This window comes from Melospiza melodia, chromosome Z (genome assembly GCF_035770615.1).
Source record: "Melospiza melodia melodia isolate bMelMel2 chromosome Z, bMelMel2.pri, whole genome shotgun sequence".
In the NCBI taxonomy this organism is placed as follows: Eukaryota; Metazoa; Chordata; class Aves; order Passeriformes; family Passerellidae; genus Melospiza; species Melospiza melodia.
This window is the reverse complement of record NC_086226.1, coordinates 19,049,690-19,062,720: the sequence shown is the minus strand read 5'-3', so window position 1 is coordinate 19,062,720 and position 13,031 is coordinate 19,049,690. Positions and strand designations below refer to the sequence as shown.

General features: G+C 39.2%; 1 protein-coding gene across 1 annotated transcript in view; it reads left to right on the top strand.

Moving 5' to 3' along the window:
- Positions 1-13,031, top strand: part of ADGRV1 (adhesion G protein-coupled receptor V1) — a 275,529-nt gene that overhangs the window by 187,149 nt on the left and 75,349 nt on the right. Inside the window, exon 85 of the mRNA XM_063181284.1 lies at positions 8,817-8,933. Coding sequence (XP_063037354.1) covers positions 8,817-8,933 — 117 coding nt within the window. The remainder of the gene's footprint in view (positions 1-8,816; positions 8,934-13,031) is intronic.

Below are 13,031 nucleotides of genomic sequence, written 5' to 3'. Positions count from 1 at the left end.
GTGTCCCCAAGCGGTTGCATGTTTGTATCATTTGGAGTAAAGTGTGTTCAGTTTCAGGAGGCAGAGATTTCAAAAAGTGTTTATAGTCCTCATTAGCATTTTCTATGGCAAATTTGAGGAGTATAATTTCCCTTGCTTGACAATTATCCATTTGTCTCTCCGGTGTTTGTTTAATTTGTCCACAAACTGCATATAGGACTCTTGTGGACCTTGTTTGATATTTATGAAGGACTGTTGTGGGGTTTTGGCATCAGGAACCTTAAGAAATGCCAAACAAGATGTGTCTGTGACACCCGATAGGGCTTCTCTCTGTAAGGCAGCTTGGACATTAGGATTGGTATGCACCCCTTCCCCCATAAGGTGATAATAGTTAAGCCAGCAAGGGCTTGGTTTGCATGCCCTGCATATGTTATAATTAAATTCTCCAGTCTTTTTTTCCATTGTGCCATAAATATTGCATATTGTGGCAGTGTGAGCAAAAGATTTGCCAAAAACTTATCATGAGGAGTCATGAGGTGAGTAGTAAAAGTTGCTCTTCATAAATTACTTAAGCAAGGGGACCTCAGTCCATATTCTGCTGTGGTACGGTGCAGTTTCTTAATTTTTGAGTGACCTAGGGGGTCCCATTGTGGATTTCCCCACTTTGGGCCAAGTTGCACAGGGGCCAAAAAGGTTTCTGCTACAGTGTCAAAGTCCCTGTCTTTAAGGGCTTTCTTTTTTATCTGTAACCAATTATTATGCATATCCAAAGGGAATAAGACCAGATCTTTTCCAAGGCTGGGCTCAAAAGGATCAGGCTGCCCTACACTGCTGGAGTCAGTGTTTGCTGCATAAGGGATTGCTGGTGGTGTGATGGTGAGACTGGAGGGGGCAACCAGGCTCTATCCCTGGCACTCATCATGGAGGGCATGAGGATGGGGGATGGGGAGAGAGACCTGGGCAGATTTAAATCTGGCATGGTTGCGGGGACCATCTCAGCAGTGCCCTTACTTTTTAATCACTTCCATGCTTGGCCTCCAAGGAGGAAGCATTTGTAGCTCTGCCTCATGGCCACACAGTGTAGCCAGGATGTAGAGCTTTACACTGACCTTGTCCCAGAAGCAGGGAGCAAATATAGAAGAAGGGGTGGCATTGGGGAGCATGTGTGACACCCATAGTAAAAATGACTTAAGGTTGTGCTTTGGGATGGGGGATCTATGCTTGCCCAAAAGGGCAAGAATGGTTTCATGTCATGTTGCAGCAGGCAGGGGGTTATGGGCCCAAACATGGACCTCTCACCATCGCAATCATTTCAGGGGCTCGCCGACTGCTGCCAGTCAGGCCAGTAATTTTCCTCACATAGAGGTACCAGTTATTGGCAATGATGGGAGACATGAAGAGACTCTGAGGTGGTCAGAAGAATCCAATCCTATTGTGGACTACATATGTTTGTGGGCTATATTAGGAAGAGCAGTAATGTTTTACTACAATGACTGAGTTAATCATCATATAAACAAACTTACACTTTTTACAACATCTCTTGCTTGCAGAAGTCAATGTAATTTTCTTTTCCAGTAAGTTCTGTTTGCTCTTGCCAAGGCATCCTGATTACCAAATCTTTTATGCCAATAACATCCAAACTCTCTGTCTTATGAGCCCAGTAGTAGGTGGGTGGGGTTTCTTTTATATAGATGAAAAGAGAATAATGTAAAATTTCTGGTAAAAATTTGCAGTGAGGCAGGAAAAGTAAATACATTAGATGTGACTCCAAACAGAAAAAAGTTCAATCTTCACACCGTCAGTGAAGATAGTGATGTTAAAGGTCACCACTGAGATAAAGACAAGATAGTAGAGTTGGTAGCATGGAGTGAAGGTTGTGGACACCAAGAGAGAAGGAACATTCAAAGGATAGGTGCGTTCAAAGTTTGAAACAGAAAAGCTCCCAGTCCTAACTTTGACAACACTTGTAGAATGTCTTGCAGGTCTCACAGCAAGCTTTTAAAAAATCTTGTGTTTCAGAGTGCCATTATCTGACTGGAAAATAATATATTAAGAGTAATATATAATACAAGATAATTAATATTGGCAACTGGAGGCCCATTAATACAGTATCAGAAGCATCTAAGAGTTAAAAAAAAATTCTGTCGACAGTAGTGATAAATAAAGGAGGGAATGCTCACATGTACTTGTACTTAGATCATACCAAACTAGTCTGATAGTTTTCTTTGACAAGAATGTGTCACAAGAATAAGTAAAATAGTAATGGAGGAGGATTAGTCTAGGAACTCAGATCTGAGAAGACACAGACTAAGGGGAAAAGACAACAACGAGAGAGTGACAAATAGAGGTGTTGTACTGGTTCTAAAGCCTGGGTTTATGGGACAGAAAATAACACACCCAGGCAAAATGCACCAATGGTGGGAAAGTAGAGAAGGGCTGACACTAAGGGGTAGTGGGGTAGCATATATAAAGCTGTGAATAATTTTGAAAACTGAAGAATGAAATAAAGGAATATTTTCTAGAACAAGTTGAACTGTCTTAACTTGTAGGCTAGCAGCAAAATTCTGCACCAAGAAGTAATTCATTTAAAATGGGAAGGAAAGCTGGGTGTACCACTGATGATCACCGGATGATGATCACTGAGTGATGATCACTGAGGGATTACCATTTATCTGCCTAAAAAGACAGCTGCATCATGGGCTGCATCCAAAGCAGTGCATCCAGCAGGCTGAGGGACAGTATTTGACCCCTCTGCTCCACTCTCATGAGACCCCAATCAGGTCTGAGGTTTCCATCCCAGAAGGGGCATGGACCTCTTGGAGCAAGTCCACCAAGATGATTAAAGGGATGGAACATCTCTCTTATGAGGAAAAGCTAGGAGAGTTGAAACTGCTCAGTCTGGCTTTGGAGTGACCTAATTGTGACCATCAAGTACCTGAAGGGAGCATACAAGAAAGATGGAGAGAAACAGTTTTCAAGAGTATGTAATGAAAGAGTAAGGGGAAAGGATTAAAACTGACAGTAAGTTTAGATATTAGGAAAATATTATTTACTGTGAGGGTGGTGAGGAACTGGCACAGATTGCCCAGAAAAGCTGTAGCTGCCCCTACCCTGGAAGTGTTCAAGGCCGGGCTGGATGGGGTTTAAAGCAACCTGGTGTAATGGAAGGTGTCAGTGCCCATGGCAGAGATTTTGGATTTAGGTGATATTTAAGGTCCCTTCCAAACTATTCTGTAAATCTATGACTGTGATCAGAGGTTTTTGCATGGATATGGGAAGATAAGAGAAGTGCTGGATGAGAATCTTATGAAACCTCTGCCTTCATGTTTTCGTCCAGCCCTACATGTTTGCAAGAAGGATAGAATCAATGTATCAACAGTATAGAGAAGGACAATGCAATTGGAGCATAAGCTGCAAAGACGTTTTGCACAAGGACAAATTTTCACATGTGTGAGCGTGCATTTCAGTATGCAGGGTTACTGTGAGAAACAAGGTAAATTGATCTAGGCAGATGCTGTATTCTTGGAGCTAAACTGCTTTTGCTGTCCAGATCAGTTTAGGCATCTCTACAGAGAACTTGTTGTGTAGTGGGTCAATTAACCCTGAAAAATGGAGCCTGAGGGAGCGTACTACTGCTTTCTGTAAATTCATGATAGTACAAACCCCAAGGAGGAGGAAACCCTGTGTAACCTGAGAAACTTACAACAGAAATCAAAACAGATATAAACTGACAATGAAAAAGTGGAGGCTGGAAACTAGAAGTAGATCTTGTCTAGTAGAGGAGAGATGTTCAGATACAGCCTACCACTTGGAAATAGCAGTAGAAAAATACTCTTCATACACGTTTTGGTTTGAAAAGACAGGTGTCTGCTAAGGAAGGCAGTAGCCTCTCTTGAAATGGAAAATGTCAACCCCTTCCCTCCGGATTATCATAACTTTGAAATTGAGAGGGCTCTCAGCCTCTCATATGAGAGTAGTCATAACAGTTCTTTATTAGGAAAAATAAAAATAAAAATGCAGCAATACAGAACTGACAGAGTGAAATTACAACCTGACACCCTGTGGATCAGGGTGTTGGTAGCAGTCCAATTAAATAGTGGCTGCAGTCCTCCTGAAGTGACAGATGTTGTTCTGTCTGTTGGAGCAGTGATGTTGTAGAAGGGTGTAGTTTTCCTCTGAAGGTCCAGTGGTGGTGTAGATGGGCTTGGTCTTCCTCTGGGAATATATAATTTTTTAAATAATCTAATGTTACTCATTTATAGTTTGGTGTGATGACTTAGATGGAATCACCTGGTAATAATTTTCTTCAAATAATTGGTAGATAATGATTTTAAGTTTAAAAAGAATTGCAGTGTCCTTTGATTAGCTGAGTAAATGACTATCAGATGGGGACCATGTCAAAGAGCTTTTTGGAAGTGCATTTATTTATCTTATTTTTTAACTTTTTTTTTTTCACTGCCAAGGGGAACATTTTGAATTATATGCTATCACCATAATTTTCAGTGTGGTATGGAACCATCACAGTCTAACTACTAAAAGTATCAGCCTGCTACTTGAGTTATTTAAGGGATTATCAATTAAATAATTTTGGGTCAAGACTGATTTGGAGGTTTTCAGTGCTGGCCGAACGCCATTGCCCTCACTAGAATATGCTTACTTATTTTTTTGCTGTGAGATTGAATTAGGAGGAAGGCAAAGCAGGCTCAAAACTTTAAAAGGATATGAAGAAAGCCTTATTAACGGTGACTAAAAGAAAGAATACTAAGAATCAGAATAAGACCTTTAGAACACTTTTCCTCCCCCCTACAACTTTTTCTTTCTCACTAACAATGTACAAAAACAATTCAGTCAGTTTATCACTTCTAGAATAGTCTTTCTTCAGTTAACTTAGGGAGAAAAGTCCCTCTTGTTAATTTATGGAGACTGCTCCACAAGAAAATAGTTCTCTCGTGGTTTGTAATTTTCATGAATAGCAGCCGCCCAGAAAATCTGCAATCGTGAAGTTCCTCCCATTTTTCACGTTTTTTCCCACAGCTGTGTTTATGGGCCTTGTCAAGTTATGAAGTACTGTTTTAAGGATGAGCTCTTCATAAGCAAAGGTTCTCTTTAACTATCTCTGAGATCATCTTCATCTCTGTAAACAGAGATCTTCTTCTCACCCTGGAGGTGCAGGGTTTTCATCATTCTTCTCTCTTTCTGTTCAAACTTCTCAAATTCACAGCTATTTCAACAATGCTTGCTTCAGCATGGGTTTGAACAATCTATCTCCCCATATTTCTTCAGCGAGTTACAGGGAAAAAAGGTTCTGATGTGTCAATTACATTTTTCTCCATAGCTTTACAAAAGGATTTCAGCCCTAAGATCAAGGCATCTCCTCATTTCTCCCATCTGGGACTTGACTTCCTCTTCACTGACCTTGATGTCTTCATGTTGTTGTTCTACATGCCCGCACTTCATCCTTTTCCCTCACTCGGGGGAGGATTGAAGTTAATATCCCACCTGGGGGCTGCAGATGGTCACCTGGCCCTGGCCGGGCCCGACAGCTTTCGGCCGGAGCTGCAGCTGGGCTGGGAGGGCGGCTAGGATCCTAGCAGCCAGGCCAGAGCTCAGCAGCAGCGCACCGGGGCTGATGGCTTCTCCTCTTCCTGCCCAGTGGTTGTGGGTGAACCCCAACAGCGGCAGAATCTTGGCCGGGCCTGGCTGCTCTGGGGGCCTGGAGGATCCCAGCTCAGCAGCAAGATGTTTGGAGCCGGCCTCAGCCCCACGGCCTCCCCCCGGCCTGCCTGACAGCCGATGGCGCCCAGGAAGGGTGAACCCCTGAGACACGGGCCAGGCCAGCCTTGTCACCTGCCTCCAGACTGGAAGGGAAAGAGACGCCTCTGGGCTTTTTTTATCTTTAACATGTGTATCTTCACAGAGGCATGTACAGTTTTCTTAGTGGTTTAACAGATTGCCAATTCTTGAAATTAATTACTGATTGATCTTTTTGTCAGACACGGAGGAGACTGCTAGCAGCTTCTCTTAGAAAGCCACTTCCATGAATGCCTCCACTATAAAAGCACCACAACTAATCACCTTGACAAGAATGAGGAAGAAGCATTGTGTTATCATTTCATCATAGAACTAAATGTCAATATATAAAGATTGAAAAGGGCTATTTAAACTGTAAGTTCTCTGTAAAAAGAGCTCTGGACAGTTGGTGCTATAATGAGCATATATTTTAAAGATTCAGGAGTGTACAATTTGTCCCAATAGATGGCACATATTTTTGTTATTAAAGTAATATGTTCCTTGTTATAAAATGTTGCAGCCTACAGTTAATAAATAAGTGAGGTACAGAAGACATGGGGCAATTAGTCCAAGGAACACTTTATTGGGAAGGCATATTATTGGTTTGCGGGGTTTTTTGTGTTATAAACCAACTCTTATTTGTAGCTTCCAACCAAGATACAAGATAACAAGATATGAAAACTTTATATTTCACTTTTTTTTTTTTCTAAAATACTCTAAGGCCACTAAATTCAGTGAATTCTTAGCTGAGTGATTACCCCAGCCATATTGCTGTCTTGTTTCTTTAAGAAAAGTCAGTTTCTGTCAAAGATATGCATTTTTAGCACATATTTGGACTCTTTGCATTGTTTTAATTGGAAAACTGTTGATATAGTGACACACTCCTCTTTTTAAATATGCAAAACCTTATTTTTCTTGAATAACAGGAGAGTGTTAGGAATTATAGCTTTTTGGTTATAAATGCAAAATGCTTTCAAGCCAACATTCAGTCCAAAAGGGGTTAAAAGTAATATTTCCAGAACTCAATCAGTCTGCTTTTGTGTTTGCATCCCCTATTTTACTCTAGGCTGGAGTTTGTCCTTGACATATACACAAGCCTTCAGAGAACAAAAGGTTATAAAGCCTTTCCACCCTTTGTTGTCTGATGCTTGTTGTCAGTAGAAGCATTTGCTCAAGTCTTAGACAAATTACTACTGGTAGTGTTTGAGAGAGCTGGTGCTGTGGAGTTGTTTCCACAAACACTTCTTGTTTATCCCTCATGGGTGACAGCTATTGTAGACATATTTCAATTGTGTGTAACCCACTCCAGATGATGGGATTTCTTTCAGCAGTGTCAGAATTTGGCAAAGACCAGTCATTATTAATCTGTGTGTTAACCTTTTAATAACTGAATGGTTATATGGTCATGATCAGATGCCAGTTCTCAGCAGAAGCTGATAAATACCACATAAAATATTGAATGTGCATTTTTTTTTCCTTAGATTTTGAAATGCTTTTCATAATTATTTTTAGACTACTTGTTCCCCAGTTGCTCATTGTTATTCTTCAATTTCATGATGAGGTAACATTATACTGTCTTTATAAGGGTACTTTTATGATAAAGAGACGGTGTAAGGGTTACTCAGTACCGTATGAGTATTTTGTTGCAAATACAGTGTCCACATGTATCCAAATCACTTAATTTGCTTTAACTTTCTTACCTATTCCATCTCTCGATTTTATGTACATCAAATCTGTCTCCAGAGCCCATTACTTTCTGTTACTAACAAGTCAATGGGCTGTTGGTGAAAAAAGTAGTGCTTTTGTCAGGCAAAGAGAAAATGATCAGCTCAGTGGATGAGTAGAACCTTTCTTTATGTGAACACTTTAAGTGTTTTATGAATTTTGCTTGTAGCGCCATTTCTTCTGTAAAGAAATTTACAGAAGACAGAGCTTAATGTTTCTGAGTTGTGTTTTAATTTAAAATGCTCTGTTGAAATTGTCTAGCTACATTCACTGCAGTCAGAATTGGAATACCTTTGTTCCTTACACAATGCATTGACTACTTGTCCAGCCAACATATAGTCCTTTGATATTTGGCACATTTGTGGAAAAACCCCAAACTGTAACTGCCTTGCGTATGTGAAAACCTGGTATGGTATTAGACAAAGGAATAGTTGCTTCCTGCCTTTTGTCCAGTATTGCTATCTTAGGGGCTGAGGCATAATATTACTACAAGTCTGATGGCTTGAAGACAGTAAATGCCTTGAGTTTGTTTGTTTACTTGATAAAATATCTGGATTTATTCAAATCAGAAGATAACATCTCTCTTAGTCTTATACGGGCAAATCTGCACCCCAATTGCAAAACCTGTGTTTAATGTTGCATGGGAACAATTTTAAACAATAAATATTTAGTCTCTCCGTAGTCTGCTCATATAAGGGTGCAGTGTGTGGAGAGGGCACTGCCTGAACATTCTCACACCATTTAAGGAGTTACACATGCACCACCTGAGACTGCCACTGCTGGGAGTGGGGTCCCTTCACAGCGGGCAGATGGCCCCAGGGTGCCTCTCCTGACTCTTTACCACACATACCCTCTCTCTCAGGTGTGCTTCTTCATTATTCAAGCTTGACCCTTGGTTTCTCATAGCAGAGTGTCAGGTGTCAGATTTCTAAAAAAAAGTAATTTAAGAGTGGTACAGTACCTGTTATCTGGCAGAGCATGGGAAATGAAAAAGCCCCAGACTTCGGATAAACATTGTCTAGCAACAACAAAAACATCCGTGCAGTATCAATATTCTTTTCCATTACAGCCAAAAATATATCTAGATGTATCATCACAGCTTGTCTACTAAGGCTTCAGCAAATCCAACTGCTTTAGGGGTTGACAGTGTTTAAGCATAACTGCTTTGGGTGAATATTAAATGTCCGAGATGTCTTTCCTGAGTTTCTGAAATAGTAATTTAGTGTATGTTTTACTTCCAAATTTTTTTTCCTCTTATTGTTAATATTACCTTATTTCTGTTTAATTCCAATATGCATGTTTTCTTTTTTTTCCCCCATCAGGTTTCATTTCTGGCCTCTGCTTACATGAGCCAGCATATCTCAGAGGAAAGCTGCTTTGCCCTTGCATCTGTTACCCATTACCTTTACCTCTGCCAGTTCAGCTGGATGCTTATTCAGGTTGGTTTCTTAGTCCTTTTTATCATTTCCCCAAAACACCTGTAAAAGTAACTGATAGTTGGACTGTATTTCTATTATATTTTAGTGCATACATATACATATACATATCTGTATATTTATATATAAGAGAGGTATAGAGCACTGAAATCCAATGCTACCAGAAGGCCAAAATTTCAGATGACTTTTATTAAATCTGCAGTGACACAATTCCAAGGGTAAATATGCAAACACTATAAAGACTTTTCGCACTAATTTCCATTACAACTATTTATTTTTAGAACAATGAAGAATTGTCTCAGAGCAAGGAAGAATTTTTTTTTCTTAACAGTTTTTCTAAATGTCTCTTATTTGGTCTTTTGAAGTAGTCTCTTACAAATGAAGTTTAAATGTAAACTGCATTGTAATTTGTTGAGTCAGGGCCATTTTAGTCATTAAACTTGTATAACATGACAAACATACCTTTACAAGTTTGCATTAAAATACAGAATATGTGTATTCATAATTATTGCCAGAATTTTTATATAATCATAGAATAATTTAGGAGAAGCTTTCTGGGATCATTAAGTCCAACTGTTAACTCAGTACTGCCAAGTCCACAACTAAACCATGTCCCCCACATTGTTTTGTCTATGCTGAACACCCCCAGCTCCTCCAGCCACTCCTCATCAGTCTGCTACTCCAGACTACTCACAGCTGTGTTGCTCATTTGATATATTATAGAACAGTAAATGGTGGAAAAAACAACTGAACTAACATGGAACTCCATGAGCAATCAAATTAGTTGTGGAAAATTACTAATTGAAAGTTAGTCAAAGCAACAAGCTGTGGGGTTATTAGAAAAAAATGCATTATTATGCCCTCCTTTAGAAATGTATATTTAGCACCAGTATTTGAGTTGATTTATTTTTCTGTTATTTCAAGAGGACTTTTCCCAAGCACTTTTATTACAGCATACAGCTTTATATATACAGCTCCATATCTTGCCATACAAATTCTCCAATATGCAGGCTGTCAGACCAAACCAAGAATTGCGAATTAGACTGCATCTAATGCAACTTCCTCTCCCAGTAATATTCATGTAATATGTGGTGTTTTCCTGGGATATGTCAGACTCATATTCATTGAGAACCCTAACGGCCTCTCCAACAGCTCACCTGTGCTCATTAGCCTTAGTAAGTCACATGTAGATGGCCTCAACAGAGAAACTTGTTTGCTTGGCAAATGGTGTTCTTGTAGGTTAACCACTCTAAATTATTTTGTAAAGTGTAAATTATATTCTTCACAGTTGCTCATTCACTTTATTCCTAAATTGTTTCAGAGCTCTTCACCATTTGCTAATTGGGACAAAGTAATATTTTACTTTTTTACTGAGATGCCTCAAGCTTTGGCAATTCAGTGTTTGATAGTATTTAATTCTATGTGTTTTACATGGCATTAGATTGCAAAAATTACTTATAATCGCAGAAAATTTGACTCTTAACAGTTGGTCATTTTTATATCTGTAGTTGAAATCCAGTGGTTTTTTTTTTTTTTTTTTTGAGTAGCCTTTGGTCAAATCCTAAGAATTTGCATAATACATTGCATTTAGTAGAGCCTCAGGCTTGTGTTAAACATGAAGACTCTTCATGGAAATCTGACAGGACAAAAGTGCTTAAGAGGGTATCCATCAGCCTGCTGAGTGATGAGCTGCCAGGAGTAAAACTCAGAATGAAGATGATTCTCCTTTTTGTAGGTGCAGGTCTTCAGCTGAGAATAATTCCTGAACTTTGAAAGACTCAAAAGGAAAGAAATAACCTGAAATATAGATCAACCCAGTCCTCAGCTGCAGTTTGCTCCTCTTGGCTGGGAATAGGTCTTGGATTTATATATCTCATTATGGAGTGAGTAAGCTATATCAGGGCACAGGAATGAGCGCTGGGGACATCTCTGTGCTTGAATTGGTGACAACTCTAGAAAAGCTTGTGAATCCAAGGGGAAACCAGATTGGTTTAGGAAGTCTGGATGCTACTTCTGTTTGAACAGCAGTCTTAAAAGTCTGGGAAATTAATGTTTGTATTTCTCAGGATAGTATACTTTATATACATGATTTGAAAAGCAGAATGAATAATATATTTATACTTAAATGGGACTTAAATACTTATATCTGAAAAAGAACAAAAATACAGGAGAAGACTCTGTGTCCTTTGTGCAGTCACTCTGTATTTATGAGGCTGCATATCTTAGTGCATATGTTTGATCATTGACTTACGTCATACAAATCCGCTACTGGCTGCCATGATCACAAGATACAGAAATGGGTGAATGTGATAATCAAGTACAAGCACTGTGCAGGTATGTGAAACTGAAACATCCACAAAATCCAGGCAATTTTAAGTGATCAAAAGGTGGTGGAGCAACATTTCAGGCAACAAAACTAAAGAAAACCGAGATTTAACAGTACAGTCAGACATTCACAGATTTATTTCTGGGGTCCAGATCAAAAATCTTTACTTTCTAGATTCCAGGGTAACTTCCTTACATTTTTTTGTTTTGTAATTTTTCCATCTTCTGCATAGTGTTAGGTATAGTAATTATGCTTAGTATTTTGTCTTACGTCAATGCTCTTTACAAAACAATTTATGTATAGATTCATGTTTTAATTCTTGTGCTCTTTTTACTTTCTTATGATTCTTTGTGCTTTCTTGACCTACTGCTAGAGTGAATTAAATCAACAGTGAAAGTGTCAGTTCAACAAGCAAACCAGAATGAAAATCATGAACTTGCTATCACCCATACCTGAATCTTTCTCCTACATCAATTTAATGGCACTTTAAATTTTCTATAAATTTCTATAAATTTGTGTCAGACTTGTAAGATGTCTATTGATCTTAAAGTAGGTTTGATGCTTTTTATTATAAGAATAATTTGTAGACTGTTTAACAGCTTCAAAAAAGCAATTATATAAAAGAATGCAATTATTATAAAATTACACCTCCAACTATTTGTCAAAAGAAGAAAGGAAAATAGAAGTTTTCTTATTGAATTGGAAATTATTTTATTTAAAGTATTTTGCACCTGTTGTTTGCCAGCTATCTGCAGATTGTCACAGGTGGTGAGGCACTGGAGCAGATTGCCCAGGTTGCCAGGCTGTGGCTACTTCATCCCGGGATGTGTTCAAGGGCAGTTTGGAGATGAGACTTTGAGCAACTTTGTTGTCCTCGTTTAGGGCTGGTATTCTCCGGTTTAGTGATCCCACTGAATCCATGCACTGCTCTCTTGCTCCCAGCCTCCCCCGCCCCGACTGCCCTGCAAAGATTATGGGTTGAGATAAGAGCGATGTGCTGGAAACAGCAATGAGATAAGGGAACAAACAGTACAGCAACACCGACAGAGGGTACAAGCAGGAGGTGAACGATTCACACTGATCAGCCCCACCCAACTGCTCCCGGACCACATTACACTGATCCAGAACAAACCCCTTCTACCCAGAAGAGTTTCTTCCCCCAACCCCCAGCAGTGATGGGAGGTGATACAGGATAACCTCTGGGTCCCAGCCATTGCTACTGCAAAAATTAACCCCATTCTGGCTGGTAACAGCACGTTGGTCCAGTGGAAAATGTCCTATGGTGGGAGATGGGGAACTAGGTGGCCCCTTCCAACACAAAAAAATTCTAAAATTCTGTGATTATCACTAAAGATAAATGAATGAATAATTAAACAATTAAATAAATGTGTCCCAGGTTTGAGAATATATTTTCCATTAATTGCTTCATTTTAAAAGAAAAAAACCTTCAATGAAGTTCACATTATCTCATTAGAGTGTTATGTGAATAAACAATTATTTTACATTCTATATCAGAACAAATCACAAGTTGCCCATTTGTTCTTCCACCTGAGCAGCAGAAAATGCCTGTACATTTTATTCTTCTGTTGAACTGGTAATTGTTGCAGAATGGCAACAGGAAAGGATTCGCTAACATTAGCTCCTGTATTATTTAATTGATTACATTTTGAAGCATCAAAGGGGTTGAATACAAGAACTAGTTATAATCAAAATACAAATGTGACTCTGCAGAAAATCTGGATAATCCAACCTCACTTACATCTTTACAGCAGCTG